The sequence below is a fragment of the Ambystoma mexicanum genome, chromosome 5p, assembly GCF_040938575.1.
Source record: "Ambystoma mexicanum isolate Mex_15411 chromosome 5p, UKY_AmexF1_1, whole genome shotgun sequence".
Classification (NCBI taxonomy): domain Eukaryota; kingdom Metazoa; phylum Chordata; class Amphibia; order Caudata; family Ambystomatidae; genus Ambystoma; species Ambystoma mexicanum.
The window spans coordinates 655,540,781-655,565,943 of NC_090930.1; the positions used below are offsets into that span (position 1 = coordinate 655,540,781).

Genomic DNA, 25,163 nt, shown 5'->3' on the forward strand with positions numbered 1-25,163 from the left:
CCTAAATTTACCTTTTCCCCCGTTGGGACCAATGAAATTATTTATCTTTTAGGGAAACTTAAACCTGCCAATTTAGGATATGATCCAATTTCAGCCTATCTGGCCAAACAGCATGCTACTAAAATCCTACTTTAAAACCGATACTTTCAAACTGATGTAAAGACATACTGTTATACTGGCCCCTATAAAAACCTTGACAAATGACAATACAAGGGTCACTTGAACATACCTCAAAGATGTGCGAGGATAAGGAAAGAGTGTCAGAACTTGCTGCTATTGCCTAGTACCATGAATACTTAGGCACTGAATCTGTACACAGTCTACTCGTATGTGCCGTTGCAAGTTTCTGAAGGTTACTTCTTATATCTCCCGACAGCCAAGAACATTATCTGTGTGCGAGGAAATCACCTTGAGAATTTACCGGAGAAGCACAAACAAGTGGCACAAGTAAGAATGGACAAATGCAATAGAAAGCTCTGAAGTGGTTGAGCGAAATATGAAGGCAGAAATAACTATGAAAAAAGAGCTTTTGTTAAAAGATGATCGATTTATAACAGTTTGTGTATGTGCCAGAACAATGATGGTTTGCTAATGTTAAGGTAAAGCTGTACCTTTCCCTATCACTTTAGGTCCCTGCCTACGTTAATAAGGTGTTTGTCAGTCGTGAATGTCCAATTAAACAAGTCAGCTGTCCAAAACTACCCTATCTGACCCTACCACTTATGCAAACTAACCTAATTCAGGAGAATTACTCTTCTCCAAAAGGTACTCCTGGTACCATATATGTGTTCCTTCTTTGTATTTGATTCGCAAATAGTATCTTGTGACTTCGTGAATTAGTCTCTTTAGTTCATCAACTGCATTATTAAATCGTCCTTTCTCTTTGGGCATCCCTTTTGGGACTTGTTTTTATTCTTTGAAGCGCAGACCTAGCTCGAGAGAAGGACAGCGCTGTGCAGAGTGTGGATAGCCGGCATTTGGGCTGGAATCTTTTAACAGCGCAGTACTATGAGGTCTGTGCGTCGGTATGTGCATCCATGGGAATTAGTCCTTGGCCAGGTGTTGTTGAAAGATCAATCTTTTGAGAGATTTGCAAAATTAGAGAATTGTGGGGGAATTCCGAGCCAACACTGGGATCGAGTTCCAGAAGGTAGGTGCATGACAAGAGGAGGATTGTTTGCAGGTCCTCTCTTTGCTGACTAGCTGTGATTCATGCCCCTTGCTCAATTTGATGCACGAGGAGTGTGTGCCACCAGGTACTCTTTCAGGCTACCTTCATCCTCCTCCTCTTCCTCGCTCATCCCTGACTGTCTATCCTCAATCCAGGCTTGGTGTGCTGCTAATGATCTATGCCTCAATGCCAGTAAGACAGAGATCATACTCATTGGGACCCCTGCTCCTGCTTTCCCACTTTCTCACTGGCCAGCCTCCCTTGGCCCTGCACCCTCACCTACCAATGAGGCAAAGAATCTTTCGGTAATCTTCTACTCCACTCTCTCCTTCTCTTCGCGCATCTCGGACATCTCCAAAAAGTCTAACTACCAACTGCACCTCCTCAGAGGTATTCTACCTTTTCTCACTTTCCCCCAAAGGCTCATCATATCGAGAGCCCTGGGTCTCTCTAGGCTGGACTATTGCAACAGCCTCTTTCTCAATCTTCCTACTTCTACTCTCCGCCCTCTACAACTCATCCAGAACAGAACTGCAAGACTTATCTTTGGCCTCAAACCCTGGAACCGCATCTCTACGGTGCTGAAATCCCTCTACTGGCTCCCCGTGGCTGGAAGGATTAAGTTCAAGACCCTCTGCATTATCCACAAGGCTTTCTGGGGCTGGGGCCTGCATTATCTAAAACGTCTCTTCCTAAATACTCTCACTCTAGAGTCCTCCGCTCGTCGTCCTTCAACTCTCTGCGGGTTAGCCACTTTCACAAACAGAGATTTGGTGGTAGATCGTTATCCTCTGCAGGTGCTTCCCTCTGGAATAGCCTCCCTGCCCCTCTCCGTCTTGAGCCGGAACACTCTAAGTTACAGAAACTCCTCAAGACCTTCCTTTTCTCTTCCTCCTTCTCTCTTCCTCTCCCCTGCTAACCTCCTTTCTTTTCTCTCAGCCCTCCTTCTCCTCCCTAACTCTGTTCAGTTTTTTGCTGACTGGCTGCCTGGTTCACCTCCAGATCCTACAGATCCCAGGCTCTCCCGCCAGTCTTTTGCATTTGCCTCCGGGCCACTGCACTTTGTTCAACATGACTGCACTTTCAGCGTACGCTCCTTGAGCGGGGAAACCTCTCTGCACTTAACCCAGGGCCCTGCTTGACCGGAAACTTTGCCCCCACCCTTCTCTGCACCTCTGTCTGTACGTATGCATGACCTAAATGTACTAGGACCAGTTAGTTCGTCTGTCCTGTCCCCCAACGCCCCCCCACCATTCCCCCCTGAGCTTGGTCTCAACTGTGCCACTTCATGCACTTTCACTAGGAGAAATGTCGTCAGGCCTAGTATGCTAGTTTTTCTGTTTACATCATTTGGCATCTTCAAGGCCTAAGAATGATTACTGTATTTCCTTTGTTATCTTCCCGCCTTGAAGTGCTTTGAAGCACTTCATCTGTGTATAAGCGCCATATAAATAAACAATACATAAATAAATAAATAAGGTACACTGGTGTGCTACTCGTGCTTGCTTTGTAGATTGCTGTCATGGTTGAAGCCTAAAGATTTAGCTGAGTATGAGAGTTGTGGATCAAATACTTGAAGATGCATATCATTGAGCCATTGTCTGACAAGTTGTTTTTAGCAAGAGGCCTGATGAGGTTCAGTCTTGGATGGGTTAAGCCTGAGGTAGGCAGTCGAATTCCAGGACTGGATGATGGCTAGGTAATTGCGGAGACAAATGATGTCCTGCGTGCTATTTACTCTTTATGTACAACTGAGTATCGTCTGCGTATTGGTGGATGCTATTTTGGGATCTTTGAAAACAGTGCTCAGAGGCTCCATGTAAAGGTTAAAAAAGATTGGTGAGAGGATAAAGCTTTGGGGGACTCTGCAGGAGACCTGGAGTCTGTTAGAACGCAACAAGTTCTTCAGGACAGCCTGGTTTCTGCCTGAGAGGTGGGAGGTAAACCAATTCAAGACAGTGCCAGAGTATCCCATCCTGTCAGCAAGGAGGAAGAGAAGGACGTGGTGGTCAACGATTTTCAATGCAGCCTAGAGGTCAAGGAGGACGAGGAGGCATGAGTAGCCCTTATCCATGATTTGGAGAGCATCATCCACCACTTGGATATTGGCTGTCTCGATGCTACACTTTGGGTGGAACACTAACTGATACTCATTTAGGAGGTAGAGTTGTTTGATTCTAGAGAGTAGTTGTTTAGCAACTACCTTTTCCAAGATGTTCCAATAAACAGGAGGTTTGTAAAGGGTCTGTAGTCGACCAGGTCTTCTGGATCTAAGGTGGGTTTTTTCAAAAGGTCATATGAGACCAGTCTTGAGCGTGTTCGGGAATGATCATTCTGCAAGGGAGGCATTGATGATGTTGAGGAGCACATTGAGTGCCAGGCCTGTCAATTGTTTGATGATGGAGCCCGAAATGATGCAGTGTGCATGCCGGGGTGCAGGGGATGCTAATGGTGTGAGAGATTGATTCGATGGTCTCTCTGAGTTTGTCTACAAAATGTGTTTATTCTGTTGAATTTTTCCAGAGTTGCTGGTACTTCGGGGTCAAATGAGAGTTTGGTGCAATGTTTTACTACTTCAAAGAGGGTTTTAATCCTGTTAGAGCCTGCCACAATGGTGGTGGAGTAGTAAGCAGCTTTTGCCTCTGTAATCAGAATTTTACAGTTTGCGCTCAAGATTTGAGGTTGGCGAGGTCTCCTGAGTTATAGTTTTTGCACCACTGTTTCTCTAGTGCTCTGAGCGTTAGTTGGAGGCTAGCTCGGGGGTGTATCATGGGGCGGATGGTGTGGTCGAAGCCTGGCTGGATTTTAGGTGTGCATGAGTGTCCACCAGTTTCATAGCAGAGTTGCTGAATAATTCCAGGAGGCCTGAGGCATTCCCTGTGGTGGGAAAGTCTGCAAAGTTTGCTTCTAGCTCATTGACCAGGAAGGTTTTGAATGAGTGGTGTTGAATAATGGGGCGATTAGCCTGACCTTTGTGAGCCATAGTCAAGTGGGTGACTGATAATGGGATGGCGTCGTGGTCGAACCCGTCAAGTGGGATAGGCTCGGCACAGGTGCTGCATGTGGATGATGTGAAGGCTAAGTCTAGGGTGTTGCCTTTGTGCGTGGGGGAGAGCACAATCCGCTTAAGGTCCATGGAAGCAGCCTGTGACTCTGGGACATTAAAATCACTGTGAAAGACATTATTTGAATGTGGTAATTTGGCAGAGGAGAGTAAGTTGGAGATGTCTGCAATGAAAGAGTCACTCCTGTGAGGTGGTCTGTAGATGAGGTGGAAGGTGATGGATTCTTTGTGCGATAGAGGGAACCAGCAAGCGATTGATTCAAATGAGCTTGTTCTAGGAGAGAGGATGATGGAGCATGGCCAATCGCTCCTGTGGATGATTGCCACTCCGCCTCCTGCCCTCCCTGGCTGATCAGCATGTTGGATGCAGTACCCTTGGGGTAGGAGGATATCGAAAACATGTTGGGAGGATAGGGTAAACCATGGGCCTCATTACGGGTCAGGCGGTCCGGAAATAACAGTGGTGGTAAACCCGCCGCCACTGTTAATTCCGGACCGCCGGATCCGGAGTCTTGCAGGCGGGAGGTGATCTTCCCGCCAGGTCTGACCTGGCGGGTTGAACACCTCCCGCCTGCAGGCGGACGTGGAAACACTAGCACCATCACGAGATGGTGCTGGTGTTTCCACTTCCCCATTCCCATTGAGTCCTATGGGACTCAATGGGAATGGGGATTAACACCATTCCGCCTCCGTGACTACCGGGACACCGGGGCTGTAATGCCCTGGTAATTCCGGGAGTCACGGAGGCGGAATGGTAATACGAGTCCGGCGGTAACCAGGCGATTTTACCGCCAGGGTTACCGCCGGACTCGTAATGAGGCCCCATGTTTCAGTGATGAGCAAGGCATCAGGTTTGTTGTACGAGATGAAGTCGGTGATCTCTGCAGCATGAGCAACTGCTGAGTGAGCATTGTTCAACATGAGTGGGTGTGTGCATGTGGTCCGTGGATGTTGCATGGGGTGACAAGGGCACTATTGATGAGGCAAGTGCAGCTTGTCGGGGCTGGCGAGGGCACTTGGCCATTCGAACCCTAGTGAGGTTGCGATGTGCTGTGGAGGGAGGAGACACGAGTAGCAGAAGTAGCAATTAGTTTGTAGGGGAAATGCAGGATAGCGGGTCAGGCCCTTGGCCCTATGAGGCCCGAACAGGCACAAACCGGTGAGGTCCTTGTCTTTGCATGTCCTTTGCTGAGGACGGCGGCGATGAGGATGCCTTAGGAGGACTGATTAAATAGGTGGTGGGTGGAACAACTAAGCAATGTTGTCTGCCTGGAGAAGGACTACAGTCCTTAAGTAGAGGCTTGGAAGGCACGAAAACTGGAGGTGGGTGGAGCAACTGAGTTGCAGGGCCTGGTCACGTGACCAACAGCCTACTCAATGCTGTCAATATCTTGTTAAATTATTTTTGTTCTGATGGGTTTTCGCTCCTGCACAATTATATAGCCCCTTCAATTGGGCTACTTCTCTTGTTATATATTCCAATTGTCTATCTCTCTGAGACTCTGCTTCCCACTTGGTTCTCTCTTCCTCTTTATACTCTTCTTGTGGAAAGTTATTTGTTAATGTCCCCTTTTCCCAGGATATTTCATCCCATTGCTTTTCCTTTGTTTTGTTTTTCAATGGTTCCCTTTCTGGTATCAATATGATTTGAAGTTCATTTGGTTCCAAATACACTCTGTTTCAAATTTGTCACTGAGACGAGTTGTTCGTGTGGTTAATGATGCCCTGGCTGCCTTCCATGCTTCCTTTCCTTCCCGTTACCTTCATTCCTGACGGGAAACATCTTCGGGAGCTTTGTCGGTCGGACACCGCTTCTCCACAGACGGTTGCTTGCTATCTTTCGCTGGCGTTTCTCTCTATGCCTTCAGTTGCTTCTTCATAGTGTAGCAGTATTTCACAGCATGGCCAGACATCTATGGACTTGCTTTTACTTGTGGTTTTGGCGATCATCGTTTATGGGAGGACTATCCACTACAGTTGCTTGTTCGTGGTCTTGCTACTACTTCTTTTCAGGCTCCTGCCTTGCTGGCTTCTCTCCTTTCGGGTTTGCAATGTCAAGGGCGCCCCACACTGTGTTCTATGGCGTGTTTGACACTCACAGGCTTCCGGGTTTCCGTCTTCCCAAGGTGTGACATAGCAGTGAACTTTGTGTTTTGGTGAGTGGGCATTGAGTTAGAGGCTGTTAAGAAGTGTGGAGTCTACTGGTGGTAGTGTACACCGAGTAGACTTATTAGGTCGAACAGATAGGTATGCTGTAGAGGGTGGAGTTGATTTTTCTTACATATTATTTCATGGGTTATAATCAATATCCACTATCTAGGATGTGGATTTGAGATTCATGACAGATTTGACCCCCAATTGAAATGTGTGTTGATTCCCAAACACCATTGTGTTGCTCAATAGCACCTGCTCACCTGTTCAACACTCCTCTCCAACATGGCTGACCCGGTGGAGTGCTAATTGTCCCAGACTTCAGGTCATTACGCTTAACTGCTGTGACGTCCGTAGGTCCGGAATCGGAGCCAAGGTTACCATAATAACCTGTACGTTTACAATAGCCAGGGTGCTTGAGGCGCATGGACACTTCTCCCACAGCCGGGCAAATGTCTTACTGTGCCAGACACAAGCATTTCTTGCACTTTAAGGTACAGGTTATTCTGATATGATCATCCTACTCTGTCTATCCTTGCACAATGTACTGATTTCAGACATTTCCCTACAAATAATCGCGATCCTTGGCTGTCCAGGGTCTACCCTTATACCGATATTTACGAGCCATGCAGGTCAGATTTTCATTTATTTCCTTTATTTCGTATAGAGCACACACTGTTTACTTAGTCTACTAATGGGACCAGCACGTTGCATGACGAGTGACACCACAGACACATTATTTAACGTAACGCTCAGCGCTTTATTTATTTTTTTTAAACATATTTTTATTATTTACCATCGTTCACATATTACATAATAAATTGAACATCAGCTCCTCCCATACCTCTCTTTGGAGTGAGGACTTCCCATTAGCTTTCCTATTTTTCATTGGATTTACAAAATGTCCATTATCCTAATCTTATGCGGACACCATTGTAGCATGTAGTCACTTTGTAGATAAGTCAGTATCTGCCCCCCAGTCTCTTTTGAAAATATCTGGTCTCCCTGGATCTTATGTTTCCCATTCCAATGAGACAAAACTCCACACTTTCTGTAGCCAGTCCTGGGTTGTGGGTGCTGATTGCTGTTTCCACTGTTGTGCTATCACCAACCAGGATGCTATCAGGAGGGTCATGAATCCCTGTTTTGTGTTTTAGTGTACACTTTCGATCCTGGATCCCACATCCCACACATCCAAACCTTTTCCCCTAGTAACTCTGTTTCCTGAAACATCTCCTGCATCTGACTCTTCACCCCAGCCCAATATGATTGTAGCAATGGGCAGCTCCACCACATATGCCTCCATTCCCCAGCGCCTTACGCCCCCCTCCAACATAGACCTGATGCCAAGGGAAACATTCTGTGAATTCTTTCGGCCGTGAAATGCCATTGAAGTAGCACTTTAAACCACATCTCCCTCACCTGAATAGAGCGGGTTAATTTCGGTATTATTCCCCACACATATTCCCACTGCCTTCCTGGAATGGTTTCCCCCAGAGTACCTTCGCATTTTTCATATATTTCCAATTAACTATTTCTTCGTGATCGTTTAGGTACTTATGGAGGTTTGACACCAAGCTTCTTGTGTCCGTGTGTGCCGTTATGTATCCTTTAAAACGGGTCCGCTGTCTTGGTGCTGCCTCCTTAATAGATGGGCTAAGTAATCAGTGTTTCAATTGGTTATATTTAAAACAATCGTTCTCCGTTAACCCCATATACTGCTTCCATTCCTCAAAGGTCCTCAGGGACTTCCTCTGATACATATCTCGTATCTTCTAGCATTGCACCCCGGGCCATTCTATGAATGCCCCTTGTTCCATTCCCAGCTGAAATTCTGGATTTCCAAACATTGGATAACATGGGGATGGGTTTACCATTAAGGCCCCTCGCTCACCCCAATTATTTCACTTTTCTTGATATTTGGGTGTCTATGCTGTTTATTCAACCACAATAACCCCGAGAGGGAGGATCCCACTACCGCCCTGTCCTATCAAGCCCATATTCTTTGTCAGTCATCTGCTAACCATTTTCCCGCCACCCGTAGTTGGGCCTCCTCGTAATATCTATGGAAATGGGGTAGAGCTAAGCCCCCTTGATTCTTAGACACCGTTAATGTAGACATCGACACCCTTGGGGGTTTCCTTTTCCAAATGTATGACATTATGGCTCTGTTCAGGGATCTGAAGAAGATCTTTGGAAGCCTAATAGGCAGTGCTTGGAAGTAATCTAACAATTTTGGTAATATCACCATCTTTATTGCCGTCATTCGTCCCCACCATGTTATTGTCAGGGGGTTCCATTTCATGAGATCTGTTTGAATTTTTTTCAACATTTGCGGGTAGTTTGCCCCATACATATGCCCTATCATTTTTGTTAATATTACGCTCCAATATGGAATTGGATCTGTTTTAGACCCCAGCCTATCCATTGCCTTTCGGATTTACTGATAAATTTAGGGTTTACGATTTCTGTCTGTTGATCTTTAGCCTAGATATTGCCCCAGATGCTTCCAACTCCTTCATGAATTCTGGTAAGGAGTTTTCCGGATCTGATAATGCCACCAACATGTCATCTACAAAGGCTATTGCTTAGTGCGCCTCTACCGCCATTATTATTCCCTTCACCTGATCCGCCTCCCGTAGCTTAGCCAATAGAGGTTCTAGGTATATAGCATATAACAGTGTTAATAAGGGGCATCCTTATTTGGTGACACGCCCCAATGTCACCTGTCGTGACAGCATCCCATTGAGAGCGATACAAATTGTTGGTGAATTATAATTTGCCTGTATCATTTGTATGAATCCCATACCAAACCCCATATGCATCAATGTGCAATATTTCTCGGACCACTCAACCCTGTCAAAAGCTTTTTCTGTGTCTAATGGCATGAGTATTGCGGGATTTTAGGTCATACCTGTCTTTTCTATTAGATGGCAGATTCTGCAAGTGTTTTCAAACGTTTGCCTAGTTGGTATGAATCCCGATTGATATTGTCCTATGAGTTTCGGCAGCAAGCGTGTTAGTCTATCCGTCAATATGTCCGTATACAATTTTGCATCCACATGTATCAGTGCTATCGGCCGATCTGAGCCTGGATTTATCGGGTCCTTACCCTATTTGAGAAATACCACCAGTTTAGCCTCGTTCATTGATTGTGTGATGGAACCCCTTGTTCTGAATGTGTTAAATAGGTTTGTAAGCCTCAGGGCTAAAATTTCCTGATATTATTTATAAAAATACCCTGGACCCATCCCAGCCCCAGTGCCTTGTTTTTCAGTAGGTTTTTCATGGCCTTTTATTTTTACCTCTTCTACCCGAATGTCTTCCTCTATAAATTCCCTTTCCTCCTCGTAAATCTGGGGAAGCTTGAGCTTCTTGAAATATTCCTCCTGTTTATCCCCCAACGGGCTATCTGATGTATAAATGGCCTGATAATATTCCCTGAAAATGTCCCTCATGTCCTTGTTCATCGTCTTGACCTGATCTTGACTATTCTGAAGCTTAATAATTGTCTGAATGCGTCCCTTCTCCTTCAGTTCTCTGGCCAGGTGCCTATCAGCCTTGTTGGCCTTCACATAATACCACTGTTTCAAGTATAGTAGCGATTTCTCTGCCTGTTTCCTTCGAATCATCCCTAGTTGACCCCTGGATATGTCTCAGAGCCAATCTTAATTTGTTCGTCAGGTTTTTGGACATTTCCCCCTGAATATCTCTCACCTTCCCCTCTAGTTCTTCCTCCCACTGCCATCTCTGCTTGTCCCTCCCTGCTTTTAATTCTATTAAGTACCCCCTCATTACCGCCTTAAAGGCATCCCATACTATTCCCTGTGGCGTATCTGCTGTTTCGTTGTCTACAAAGTACTGGTCTGTCTTGTCTCCAATCCACTTGACTAGAGCCTGATCTTGTAGGATTTCTGTGGGGAACTTCCACTTACATTTTTCCTCTTGAGTCCCCTTACATTATATGTTTACACCTTTAGGTCCTTCATCCTAATGATTGTCTCCCCCTTACCCCCTTGCATTCGGTACATCATCCCACTTTTCCCCCCTACCGGCTTCCCCCATACTATCCTCTACCCTTACCCCTCCCCCCAATCCCCAACTATCACCATGAATCCCCAACTTGTACCTCCCCTCCCGCCCCTTCCCTTCCCCTAAGGGGGTCTCAGGTTCCTAGGACCGCTCGTACGATGTGTCCGCCGCACCTGGCCCTTATAGAATCCCATAGAAGTCATTGTAGGGACTACTAAACCCCACCAGAGATTCCAAGTTCCATCCCCCATCCCAACCCCTCCTGTAACTAGCTACATGATAACGTGTATTAGTCTTTCCCCTCAGCCGGGGTTAATCATAAGCGCGCTTTCCCTCCTGGATCTGTTCATCTTGCTGCATTGCATTTTAATCCCGGACCTTCGCTTCTCCTTCACATACTATTTTCCCCCTTTTCCTTTCTTCATCCCTATTTTCCGCTCCCATGGTTTCCCGGATCCACTTTCTCCTTTCCTTCCATCCCTCGAAATGTGGATGCCTCCTCCCTTAAAACAATGAGTAGTCCTCCCCTCTCAAATGTCATGGTGGTTCCTCCCCGTTGTTTAGCCAGATATAATCGTTAATTTGGGGATTACTTGCCATATTATTTCTTGTCTCCACCCTTGCCTTTCTTTGTAATTGTCTTCCACTCCCCCGTTCCCGTGTGCATGTTTCTCTTCTTTGTGAGCTTCCACGCCCTTCCGTATCTTCCTCTGGTAAGTCCAGTATCCGTGCTCCTTCATCACATGTCAAGATCCTAAATTGACACCCTCCCCACGACAACAGGAGGCCGAAGGGGAAAGTCCATTTTTACCTAATGTGTTTCTGTGCCAGGAATCTCACCACCGGGCCCAGCTCCCTCCTTTCCTGTAGCGTGGATTGAGCTTCTATTCTGTTGACATTTGTTGGGCACACTGATTTCAACGCTCTTAGAATCTGCTCTTTCTGGGTATAAGAGGCTATTGCCGCTAGTACATCCCTTGGGCGTGAGCTTGGTTCCAAACTTCGTGGGCCCACCCGATGTACCTGATCTATATGGACTGGTTCCACCAAGCTGCTTGTCAAGATGTCTTCAAACAGTTGTTGCACAGTATCTCTCAGATCTTTATCTGCATTTCACTCTGATAGGTTCTTAATACTAATCTTGGATCTCCGAGAACAATTTTCCAAGTCCTCGCACTGGATTTCCAGATTGTATGTCAGACGAGAGAGGCGTTCAAAAGCTTCATCGCTCTACTGCGTATCCTCTTGCATGCGCTGGAATGCCTTTTCCATCGTGTCTGTTCTCTCCTCGAGTTTCACCACATCCGTTTTCAATTCCTGCACCAACTGTTTTTTTGTCTTCAAAACCTGAAATTGGGATTGAAAAGATATCATGAATTGTTCTTGAAATTCCCTAAACCAGCACTGCAAATCTTCTTTTCTCATTGTCAATGCCCCCTCCTCTCTACTCCCTTGCTGAGCCATGTCCTTCCTTTCACCACCAGCCACTGCCTGTGGGTTGTTCCCACTTCCCACATGCTTTTTATGCTGGTTTCTTGGCGCACTTGGGGGGCTTTGCATCTGACCGATGCCTCTATCTCCTTGTTCTTGTACATGTCTTTGTTCTCCTTGCTTCTGAAGGCGTGTGCTCCGACCCTTGCTGCTTCCTAGGGGGTTGCGCAAACCTCTTGTCGTGTTGAGTTATGTTGTGACTCTGTGTCATGTATTCAATTGTTTTCCCTTAAATTGGGTCACTTTTATCCCTCCTAGGCCCCTCCTGGTCCTGGCCTCACCAAGGTATTGTGGAGGACTTGCCTGACGCTTGGGCCGTCCCTCATTTGTCCCTCAATGTTTGTAACAGCGTTCTCCACAGCCGCACAACCTGGGGAACCTGCCCGCTCCCACAACTCATTATCCACCACCGTGGGCAACAGGGTCCCACACAAGTTGTTCCCCATCAGGTCCAGCACTACTCTAGCACTACTTCAGCCCTCCTCCTGTGCCGATCCCTTCTGCTTAGCAGTAGTGCATTATGTTTCCTGGCTGCCGTTTCATGCCTGGATCACTTGACGAGCAAATAATAAGTCACTCCTTCTCCTTTGCGCTAGGGTGGATAGTATGTTCTCAGCCTTTCACAGTCACTGTTAACCCTTTCTCCTCTGCTTGGGGCTACGATCTTGCATGCCCCCTGGCCCACCTCCATACATTGCCCCTCCCATCGGTTTGGAGTGTGCCAGCTCAAATCTATCTGTATTTGAATTCCCTTCTCAGGGGGTAACGCTGCTCATACACGGGAATATTGCTGTCGCTTGCCATGTTGCATCATTGCCTTCTACTTTTGCACGTCCTCCTCCACCCGCCGCCATTTTGGAATCCCAGAGTTTTATTTTAAAACATGTATCACACATGAACATCGCTCAAGTGCTCTTGGCCGGCACTCACACTTCACTCTATATATTGCATTAAATAGATATGGTACACCGCCCATGTTGTTGGCAGTTTACCACCCCCAAATGATTGGCACACCCGAGCACGTAGTTGTTTTTATGAACTAAATAGAATCAGAGGAGTTGAAGAAACCGTATTGCTGGACATAATTGTACTAAATGAAGTTTTATGTGTCTTCTGTTTCTTATTTTTCTTCTTTATACGTTATCTCTCTGTTGTTATTTGTTGTATGTCTTGGTGTCATTTACTGCTGCAATAACTAGATATTGATGTTTCTTGTACTTTTGAATGTGGTGCAGGCTAATTTTGCGAATACATACCATATTTTGAACTATATGCTTTTGGGTGCAATTGTGGGACCGCAAATGTGGAACCCTACTTAACTACCCCCTAACTGGCGAATTTAATTTACCTGGGTAACTAATTGGTGACACATTGCACATGCCTACTAACTTACTTTACTGTATATATTGACTGACTCATGGACATATATCACTGAACTATTGAACTTTGATGACAACTTCATTGGCCGCAATTCATATCTGTGTGAACGACTTTTGCTTTGTGCATGGTGGGACTGAGGGGGGAGGGGGGGCTAATGTTGTGAACATACTGTGGTTTACGAAAATAAAATGGCTTATGAATGGTGTTTTGAATATAACTGTGACCACACGAATTGACTACTGTTGCTACGATCAGATGACCGTATTATGCCCTGATGAAGGACTCTATATAGTCCGAAATGCTTTGGCAATTGTTGCATCTGCACTTACGTTCTAACTAATAAACCATAGCAAATCTTTGGATCAAAACAGTATTAGGAATATTATTTACAAGAAACCCCTTACTGAGCAACTATATAAGATACTACACCAAAACCTTTTAACTAAACCACATAGTGGATGTTAGTGAGTGCAGCCCACACCAAAGGCTAGATAGCCTTGGTCCTTTTTTCTCCATTAGCAGGGAGGTTCCCCACGCCTACGTACATGCTTGTGTCTCTCTGCCGCTTGTTGCCTTCGAACAGAGGACTCCATAATCAACTTCCTTGTCTCAGTAGATTGGTCACTTTTATTTAAAGGGATATACTCTTCTCCCATAAGATAATAGCAACGGTTAGGTGCTTCTTCATCCCAGTCTTGATACTTCATATCTTCACGTCCTTTTGAGCATCCCATGTATGCTACAATATGTCCAGTCTTGGGGAGTTCCTTGTCCCCAAAGTGGAAGTGTCTCCCGGTGAAGTCCCACTTGCCTCTACACCTAGGGAGAGTATTGCGGAGCAGGCTCACCTCACTAGCCTCATAGGGAAAAGGGACAAATTCCCTCGATTTGTCACAGAATGTGAAGGCTATGCTTTAACTCCATTAATGATTGATGCCTTGGTACACACATTTCTTGCCTTGGCAGGTTATTTTATTCATTTATTTATTTAGGTATTTTGTACAGTGCACTATGCACATAAAACCACTTTAAATCACTTTTAGATGAAATTAACACATTTCAGATAAAATGAAAGCCCCATTTGATATTCTTCTTTACCCAATTGTTGCATAGAGTTGGCGATGGGTGGAAGCTAACAACTATGGGGTTATATCGTACCGATGGGTTCAAATAAAACCAATAACAAAGTTGTCTATTACTTGGAACTCCGAAGTGAATTCTATCCGATAGTTAAAAGCTATCAGTCTATTTTATGTTTTGTATCCCCCCACATATGCTCTTTTTATCTCCTGCTCTGTCCCCGAAGATCATTGCAGGGGTGGAGAGAGGAGGCCAGGGGAGCTGCATAAAAAGTTAAATAATACCAGGTTTTCCCAAAGCAACCCAAACAGGAATAAAGAGAATTTCTATCTGACAAAAGAACTATAACCCCCTCTGCCCTGATGTCTTGGCAGTCGAGTAGGAATTCCATAATCCTCACCCTGGCGTCTCAAAGGGATAATGCAGCATTCAGAAAAGAAAATAGTTGCTATGGAAATAATACGCATTCATTCTTTTCATTAACATGTAAAGCAGATTCCTAAATTATTTACACACATACACACACACACACACACACACCTACTTCTATTCAAACTAACAAATAATATCAATGTAAACAAGGTCTATGTTTATATCAATAACTAACATGTTGTTGTCTTGCTACCATCCTGACTGAAATAGTACTGTGCACATACAGTTTCAGAAAACTTTACCTGGTATGGGCACCTCCTAGTGACACACAGCAATTTAAATAGAAGACTTTATGTGAGTCCAAAAGTTCAACCCCATAATTGGCAGGAGAAACTGGGTATTTTGGATTTTTAACTGATTTTTTCCTGATCAGCCCTCATCTGAGGCCCCAGGGCATCCTGTTTCCCTCCAGGAATCTCCCAACGTAGCTGGCTGTATGCGCTCTATTGGGCGGTGGCAACCCTCATGTAGATACTGCACAGAGACTAACAGCTAGAGGATGTTCCTATCAGAGAGTGAATGGGAAATTAATATTGCCATGATTGTTCATGGATGCAGCCTGCCTTAAAGAACAAGGACTCTGGTTGACGAAAACAGAAAGGACCTGTTTGTAAATGATGTTTGCATGCAAGCCTGCATCCTCACCTGAGAAAATGCCAGTGATATTTGAATGTGGCAGCCCTCTAGTTATTTGGTGACCACTAAAAGTTTGAATGTTTGCACCCCTGTGATTGAAATCTGAGTTACCCCTCTACTCCGAATCTTCCATAGAACCTGAGGGTCTGCATCTTTATCTCGACGACGTGGAGTACGAATTACAAAGCACAGTAGAAGATGCCTACCGGAAGAGGAATCTTGAGGCATCTCTTACAGTGCTTGAACCCTTATAAGAACTGTTCTCATGTTGAAGTCATGCCCAGTATCTGTGGATGCCGGACTCCGATTGACTAGTGGAAACTGGGGAACTTGCGCTTCATTCCATTGAACAGGCAGGAACAGCCAATCTGCAAGCCCTTAACAATGCGCTGCTCCCAGGAACGCCTTGCTGAGCAGTCCCTGTGCTTACAGGACGCACAGAGCCAGACATCTATTGTTGGCACATGAGACTGGGATCTAAGTTACAATAGGCTACAATGGAACTCAATAATAACCTTGTAACTCAGAGGAGTTTATCTTCTACTTAAAGTGCTTCTGCTGGACACTGTCTCTATTTCCCGATAGATGCATCTTCAGCGAACCAAGAATCTACACCATACCTCAGCTCCAGCTATATCTTTTCTCTTTGGCCCAGCTGCAACACCACCAGCTCCACAGCATTTATCCTTTCTATAAGATAGTCTTCTTTGTTACTGGGCCGACCACTGGCCCACCAGAACACAATGACTCCCACTGTAGACCTCTCACCTTGCAAGGACTCTCATTGACTTCCAATAGTCGAAAATAGCGAAAGATCCTGGAACTACAGTTCCTAACCCACCCACCCCCCACACTAATCTTCGGGATCACTCTGGTTCCTTTCCGAAAGCAAGACATTTCCTTAACATAGATCCTTATATTTAAGATCAGGCCCCATATTTACCATTGGGGACCATGCTATATTGAGAACAGTATCCTGTTCAGCCAATCATAGCTGGAAAGTCTCTCCCATTCATTCATATGAGAGGAGAGACTGAATCCTCTTATTTTTTCTTTTTTTAATTGTGTGCACTTTTGTTAATTTATAACCTTTCACAAAGTTTAATTAAATGACATTACCATATTATACAAGGTACCTTAAGTACATGTGTACATTCACTTGCCATTAAACATTTCAGAAATCATACAATCGCATAACAAAATACTATTGATGCAGTACACGTAAATTCATATAATTAGAGGAATAATTAAAAGGTTATGGAATAACGATATCATCAAACTATTAACAAATGAAGGATTAAATGAGCAACATCTCATGAGACCTCCAGTGACGCGATTTTAGTTAAAATAGCGTCCCAGTGGCATTGGAGAGCGTTTGTCAAAGATATCCACTTACCTGACTTACAATAGGACCAACAGTGTTGCAAAGGTATGTAACCAGTTTTGTGTGTATAATTCCCAAGAAGCCTTGCATAAAGCTTGAAGAAGTAAGGACATTGAGTCACAAGATGTTAAATACTTTCCAAAATATTAGTGGATCTGCACGCCTGACCAGTACTCAACTCTTAGGGCACCCCTTGCCAGGATCCTGCAATGAGCTAGGAGGGTAGGACATTAAACAGTAATAACATCAAAAATCTATGTGTATTTTGGCATGGATATATCCTTATGTATTTCGGTTGAAGAGCCACTGGCGTCAGCAGCTTAATGTAGTCAGTGTATGTTTTTTTGCAGCCAAATACTCAAGATTGTAGCACCAGTCTTAGTTCCATACATTTTCTTTCATTTGGGAGCAAAGTAAATGTTCCCAATTGGTGGCAAAAATATTGCGGCATGCCAATGTCAAATGCATCATCCCAATCAACTTGAAAGAAACGTACAGAAGCACTAAAAAGTCAATACGCATATAAGTGAAAATTCAGCAACTCACACAGCCACTACACAGACGATAGCCAGCTATATAGGACCATGTAACACGAGACTAAGGAACACCTGAAAGATCTGATCAATAGGAATGAACAAGCACCATGAGCTATTTCTTCAATAGCCAAGAATAGAACCTTGAAAAAGGCTGAGAATGTCAAAACATGTGTCGGCCATGCCGTAGTGGCTTTACAAAGAAATAAACCTAGCTTGTGTGAGAAACCAGAAACCCGCTAGTCCCTGGGGAGGCTGAGAATGTCAAAACATGTGTCGGCCATGCCGTAGTGGCTTTACAAAGAAATAAACCTAGCTTGTGTGAGAAACCAGAAACCCGCTAGTCCCTGGGGATCTGTCATCCAGGGGGCCAGGACACGGCCATCGTTTTTGGATCCAGTTCGTGGGAGTGGACCAGTGCAGGAGGGTCACCTGATGAGGGGTCTTTGGGGAGTGGGAGTGGGACACCGGATGGTGAGCTGGAACACCGGATGGCGAGATGCAGTATCCCCTTCCCTGTAACACCTTTTACCAATCATACCAAGTAGGATACTTGGGAACTTAAACCACCCGGCACTCTTTCCCGACATGAACACTTTCTCACGGACAGCTCACTGTGAGAGAAAACAGACTAACACCTGAGCCGTATACCTGACATGCCCCAACACAAGGGTCAGGCAGAGTCAGGCAATTACTGATAATTACATACAGCTGACTTCCTCACACTTCCCCACACAGACAAAAGGCGGAGTACGAAAGCACACTCTGACCAAGGCAAAACACACAAGGAACCAGCAGTTCTGAGATAGCAGTTTAAAAGGAGGAGAAAGACAGCAAGACCGGAGAGGGTTGCAAGGAGCGATGTCCCTTGACCCCACAAGGCCTCGAGAATAAGAAACAAAAAAAACGTGAATTAAAGCTGAAGATAAATCAACATGAGTGCATACCCTTTGTGATGAATCCGATGGTGTTGTCGCTCCTTTCCCAGCAGTGACCTCTCCCCATGTCGCCAGGGGACGGCAGGCTCTACCAGATCCTGACCCTGGGGCCGGCTATGTGAGGGAGTTCACATGGGGGGAGGCAACTTTCAAGGGAGTGACATGAATGCATTGGATGAGACATGGTATCCTCCTTTTCCTTCTAGGGATACCCCATCCATTTTCCATGCCTTAATGGCATATTGTCATGACTCCCTTCACCTCCCCCGTGAAAGCCACCGAGAATACCTTCCCATACTCTGTATACAAGTCATCACGAACTAATTTCTCTTTCCCTGGATGTAAAAGTACTGTGATGAGGAAGTTGAGCGGAGTAATGAAGATTGATAGAGGCTAGAAGCACAAGCTGCGCTCTAGTGGTTGCACGTGCATACTTGATAACTGGACATTTAAACCACAGAGCAAGTTGGCTAGTTGACAGAGGGGAAACTCTGGCTGTGCAAATCTCATCCTCTCGGTAACGACCGAGGGACCGCTGTGCTGTAGAAAAGTCTTTGGAGCCAACCGGCTCACGGAGGAGGCCGAGGAGAGCAGACTGCAGGAGCCAGTCCGCTGCAAGGACGCCACAAGAGGAAAGGAGGGGAAGACTTCCTGGTGTACGCAGGCACCATAAAGCAGCCTCCACGCCGCTCGAGCACTGAGAAACCCAGAGCAGGCAAACGGGAGCTGCGAGGGATGTGGAAGCCACAAAGCAGAGGCGGCAAACCCGGGAAGAAGGAGCGGGATGCCGAAGAACCACTACATGCTTATTGCGGGAGAACCGACGCACGCCACAGAGATCCGGTGAGTCCACCCAAGGGAAGCTGGGATACGGGGGTATGTCAGCAACCCTACCGAAGGCCAATAAGAGTAAATGAAGCATATGAGAGACTCAATATTCCCTAATGAGACATAACGGAGTGAATACAAAATATTGTCAAGTTTGCAGGTGTGTCCAGTGAAACATATGAGACTGTCCTGGCAGGAGAATATACCAGGCAGATACAAGTTGCAAATTTGTTAAATGAAGCACAGAAGAAACCTGGCAGGAGAGTACACCAGGTATCCATGCAACATTAAGACTAACAGCCAAGTTGTTTCGCATACAAGTTGTTTTTGCTGACCAGAAAAAGCCCAAGGAAAACTCATATCCTTAAAAAGTGTAAAGCGTACTGAAGAGAAATCCAGGGGAAGGGAGTCATCCCTGGAACTCTGAACTTTATCCATCTGGAACTTTTATTTTGAAGTTACGCCTCTTTCCTTTTTGAACATTTGTACACTTTTCAAGGCCAAAAATAGTCCCCCTTTCACCTTAGAGCTAATTTATAGAATGTGAGGGCCAGGATAGTATTTTAGACAAAGGACATTTTTGCATTGGACATCTTGACATTGGACAGGCCCTTTGTTTTGTTTTAGGCAGGGAAATACCTCCTATTATAGAGATTGTGAGGCATTTTCCAATCCCTTTTTGTTTCAATAAAAGTTTATGACCAAAACCATGAGTTATTCATGTCTGCATCTCATTCCTGGCTCCTCAAATTGTACCCTGATAATCTCAATCATATTTAGACACAGGGGAATCTGGGGTAGTACAAACGGATGTAAACATCTGTTCTGCCAGAAAGGCATCTGCAGAGGAGTGCTTGGAGACATTGTCCTGCACAATACGTAATTTGCAGTTAACCTTCAGGTACTTCTCCCTTGCGTATGGCCCTATGACCTTCTTAATTTTGACCTCTAAAGAAAGCTTTGTCCGTTATGCCCTCAAAAAAATTACAAGTCCTGGGCCCTTCTTGTAGACGCTGCCCTAGACATGTACATTGATTGGATGCTTTGGGGTGTGCAGGCTTACTTGAAAAGTGTATTTTCTTTCTGAATACTATCTTGTTGAAACTTTCCAGGGCAACTGTAGTCCCACCAGTGAATAAGATATCCTTGAAGACTTTCATCCATATCTTCATGTGGGCCACCCGCTTTTCCTTGTGGAGGATCATAGGGCAGAGCATGTTGCTGATGCGCAAGACATAATTATAAACAATTAAATGAACACTGTCTTGGGTGGGGTAGAGTTGGTGAGTGGGGCGGGGTGGAGTTGAGTGGTGAGTCAAGTGGTGTAGAGTCGGGTGAGTTAGAGCAGAGCTGCCAAACTTCCAGGTTTTGCCCAGAGACTCTGGGTTTTTGACATGGGCGGCTTATCCATATTGGGCGATGGGACGTCAACGCGCTCCCATTATGGACAAGCCAAATCAACCCTGAGAAAACAGAGCTCTTCCCCAGCTGCAGCAAGCAGGTGAGAGAGAGCTCCTGGACTGTCTTTAACTGAACTGTCAAAGAGAAAGGTGGCCTCCCTTTGACAGTTCAGTAGTACGGCAGCGAATGCCCAATGAGCCACGCAAGGCTGTGCCGTTTTGCTTCTGCAGCCTTGCATGGGCTATTGGGGATACTGGCTGGGGGTATTGCAACTCGGCATGTGCGAGAGGGTGCTCTTGCGCGTCCCTGTACATCCAGGGCTTGAGGGGCGGTGTGATGGAGACGCTTCGGCTCCTACATGCATATGCAGGAACCAGGAAGCACTTTCTGTTGGAGCCAGAGAGCCTTCATTACAGAAGATAGAGTGAGGCCTGGAAGGCAGGAATCCGGGGCAGTGTGCATTTTCGTGTGCATGGTGTTTGTGTTTGTAAGTGGGTGTGTGAATGAGAGAGTGTATGTTGTTTGGGTGTGCGTGTTTATGTGAGCATATGAATGCTGTTTGGGTGTGAGATTGAATGTGAGAATGAATGAATAATGAATGCCATATGAATGTTGATGCTCGTGTGAATATGGGAGAGTGAATGAAGAATGAATGAATGATGTTGTATCAATACTGATGCATGTGAGTGAATGTGGGGATTTTACTTATGTAAGGAAGGCATGGTATCATGAATGAAGACCGATACAAATGATGCACAGTTCAAGGGAGTTTATTTAGCAAAGATAGGGTGGTAGAACGCCTATCTAGCACTATATCTAAGGATGGGAGCTAGCTCGACCATCAAATAATAAATAACGAATTCCCAGTAGTGTCTTGTCAAATCAAAATGGCCTATACTAAAAATAAAACGATTGCCAATCCTTACGCTATTACAAATGTGGGCAAGGGAAAAGGTGTATGTAAAAGAAAACAGTGGTCAAGAAAGTGTTTATCAGGATGACTGAACCTTTGGGTTCCCTTCCCCACGTTGTCAGCACGGGACAAGGTGGCACACTCGGGCTTTGGAACACTCTTTGGCTTCTTCGGCTCAAGAATGCAGTTCGGGACATAAGCCAGGGCCTTCTGCGACAAAATCTCTTTGCAAAACAAAGTCTCTCATTAACAGAATGCCTGGGCACACACAAAACAAAGTTCCTTCTCTTTGGGATCTCAACGTTCTCAAGGCTCAGGTTCACAGTTCATATTGGGTCTCCCTCGTTTGAACTCAGACCCCTTTTAAACACAAAGTCACAATAGGTCTCCCTCGGTCAGGCTCTGACCCTTTTAAACACAATGTTTGTTTATAGGGCTCCATCAGTCGGGCTCGGACCTTTCCCAAGGGATTGAAAGGTTCCTGTAGGTCTCCCTCGGTCGGGCTCGGACCTCATTCAACATGAACCACTTGATTCCACGTAGGTCGGACCTTGCAGTCACAACACTGGTAGGGGTTTCCTTGCCCTACACCTCCAATCCTCCAATCCCTTTAATTCACAGTTTCCCACAGTCTTAAATGTTCGTCTAAACAGAGACTTTTGATTGGGCACTTTCACTATGCCGGACTACTGTGTTACTCTGTAGCTTCTGTCCACAGTTTACAAGTTATAGGCAAGATGCAGATGTCTTTGTGGTTCCTTATGGTTAAATAGTGGATTTCATGCTCACAAGAAAAGTTCATATATATCTGAGAAGTTCCTGCTTCAGCCTCACACGCGTGCCAGATTTCCCCTCACTCAGAAACTCACCGGCCATGCAATGCTGTTGGGAAAAGACTTGCTGTTCTCAGATCTGATGTCAGGGTCTTGCCATCTGCCCCTCTGTCTCCCTGGGGATCAACATCCACCCAGGGAAACCAGCACTGGCCTAAATCTGGCGTGCTGCAAGCAGCTCTCCTTGCTTTTTGGCTCTCTCTCCAGGGTGCAATCCTCCAGCCACCCTGGATCAGCGTTCCAGCGTCTCGCTTTTTCTTGGCCCAAGTAGCAAGTGGAGCTGGGATTGAGAAGGGATCCTGTGCTTGACTGAACTGCGCAGCCTCCCTTCAGTTCTCTCAACTGCTGCTCCCTGCTCTGTCAGGAACTCCACCTTTTATACACCTGGGTTTCTTTAACAGGCTCTATGTGTGAGTTCTGGGCTGGTCTGCCCGTCCTTGCCTGACTCTATTAGTGGGACAGTGCAGTATTATCATGAGGCTGTCATGATCTCTGCTTCCAAAAGGTCAGGGTTTTCCCAACTCCCTTGGAAGCAGATCCATAACCCAGGTTCCGAGTGCCAACCAGTACCAATTGGGACCTTTTGGACCCAGTCCTGGCGCCAGTGGCACCAGGCTCATAAATATGCCCAGTCCCAGCGCTGGAAGCGCCGGGCTCATAATGCTTGGGTGGACTTACCTGCAGCAGACCATGCTGCTTACTTGCCTGCCAGTTGAGCCTCTGATCCTCTTCTGTTTGGAACTACTTTTCCTGTTGGGTGGGGCAGGAGCCACTCCCTAGGTTCAGAACACTGGAACTCTTCTGGAAAGCAGGAACTCTTTTCTTACCTAGGCGTGGCTGTGGAAGGAGACACCTAAGCACTACAGGAGGCTATTTAAACCACACCCGATGGATGAATATTGCTTTGCGTTATTCTGCATCCTCTGCAGCAGAACGCTCTTTGTGTCTTCTGCATCTGATCCTGGGCCTAAGGAAAAAGGCTTACCATCCTGAATCCAGTCTTCAGCAACACCTATAAAGACAAGAAAGAATAGGTTAGCATTACGGTCTTCAGTGACAGCGCTTCACTTACCTGGTCCATCGGCTGTCACCAACGCCTCGCGCTGCATTCCGGCATCTGAAAGACAAAGGCTTACCTACTCTTCGTGCGCTCCGGAGGTCTTCGCACTGCATTCCGGCATCTGAAAGACAAAAGCTTACCAACTCTTCGCACGCTCCGGAGGCCTTCGGCGCTGCAACCCGCATCTGAAAGACAAAACAAGGTGCGTTTAAAGACATTGGGGAACTTTAATACTCACGTGCCATTACTCCTTTCCACATCTAACCCAGTGGGTATTCCGGCACCCTGCAGCCGCTCCGAACTTGTACCTGCAAAATAAAAAGACAGTTAGAGTGCATCGTGAAGCAGGCAACAAGCGCTTACCTACGTGCTTCCAGGCGCTTCTATTCATCACACGGGCTCCATCTTCAACTCACTTCAGCCCGTCATCCGCCATCGCCGGAACCCTGCAAAACAAGAGACATCATTACTAAAGACTTTTAAAGACATTAGAATTACTCGAAACTTACCGTTCGTGCAGTAAACGACGGACAGCAGTCCTCTGAAGTCAAGAGGCCTGCTCCCCTTATCCAGTGAAGAAACTGGTTACAGCACCCTGCCCCGAGGCAGATGGAGAGCATGGCGTTCACTTACCTAAGGTGAGAGCGTTAACCTTTGGGGTTCTGCAGGAGAAGAGAAAGGGAAGAAGAGAGAGACATTCAATAACCCAGTTCATTAATCCAATATTTTCTATCTGCAGACATCTTACCCTTTGAGTCAGACATACAGTGCACAGAGGTCCAGCCCAAAGAGCCAGCCGTGTGTTACACATCACCTTTGAAGATACGGTATACGCCCAGTCAAGACCGGCGCCTCTACGGGAATCAGGTGAGCGTTACAGAGGCATTCTGTCTTCTGTCTCTCAGTGCTGTGTTGAGTAATCTTTATTCTTCTTAGTCGTCTCCTCTTCTTCTAAGTGATTTTCGAAATTGGGGAGGGGCAGTTGTGATGGAAAAATTGTCCTTTAAAGGCAGAATGGGTGAGATTGTGATTGAGCGCTTGACCCTGCCTGGTCTCAGTGAAGCAGGGTCACTGCATATTACTAGATCTAGCACTATATCTAAGGATGGGAGCTAGAGGTATTCTTTCTAGTTTTAGTACATGGGTAACTCAGTGGGGTAAGGGAATTATGGGAGTTGTAGTTTCCTGTTGTGACGGTAGATAGCTTGTGTACAGACACGTCAGAAAAGGAGGGATGTATTTATTTTTATTTGTATTTGGTTTGGACAAAAACCTTTACAAAACAGTGGAAATATTATGACATAAAATGAGTAAAATTCATCCAAATAAAAAGAACATCTTACATATTTACATTACAATTATTACACAAGATCATTTACATGGTTCAAGGACATCAATCAGAATTCAAGCAGTTCCAAAACAAAGCATCATGACTACTACAAGATTACAGAAATATTTCATGCATCATATAAAATTAGACTTATTATTCATCAAGTTGACCGTTACAATTTGGCGAATGTACTCATTGTTGATCTCAGATTGACAGAGTTTCTTGTTAATGAATGTCAAAAAAAGAGTGAGAGCAAGTATCAACGACTGGCTTTCACCCCACATCTACCTCCACCAGAAAAGGTTTCTCGACAATTCAGAGTTACTGATGTTCTCTAGACCAAATATTTGAAGCCTTTCAAATTCAAAGTGAGGAGATGTGGTGATAAGATGTATTAATGTTTCCAGTTGAGTATCATTTGAGCAGAATCGACAAGTTGTATTCTGAACCCCCTTCACCATTGAGGCCCAATATTTTGTTTTGAAGTGATTAAATTAAAACCTCAT

The 25,163-nt window shown here is 45.5% G+C and overlaps 1 protein-coding gene across 9 annotated transcripts in view; it reads left to right on the top strand.

Annotated features, from left to right (window-relative positions):
* Window positions 1-25,163, top strand: part of TRMT2B (tRNA methyltransferase 2 homolog B) — a 584,889-nt gene that overhangs the window by 181,830 nt on the left and 377,896 nt on the right. For all 9 annotated transcript variants that reach the window (XM_069613012.1, XM_069613010.1, XM_069613015.1 and 6 more), the window contains one exon: window positions 377-447. In XM_069613012.1, the coding sequence (XP_069469113.1) occupies window positions 377-447 (71 nt within the window). The remainder of the gene's footprint in view (window positions 1-376; window positions 448-25,163) is intronic.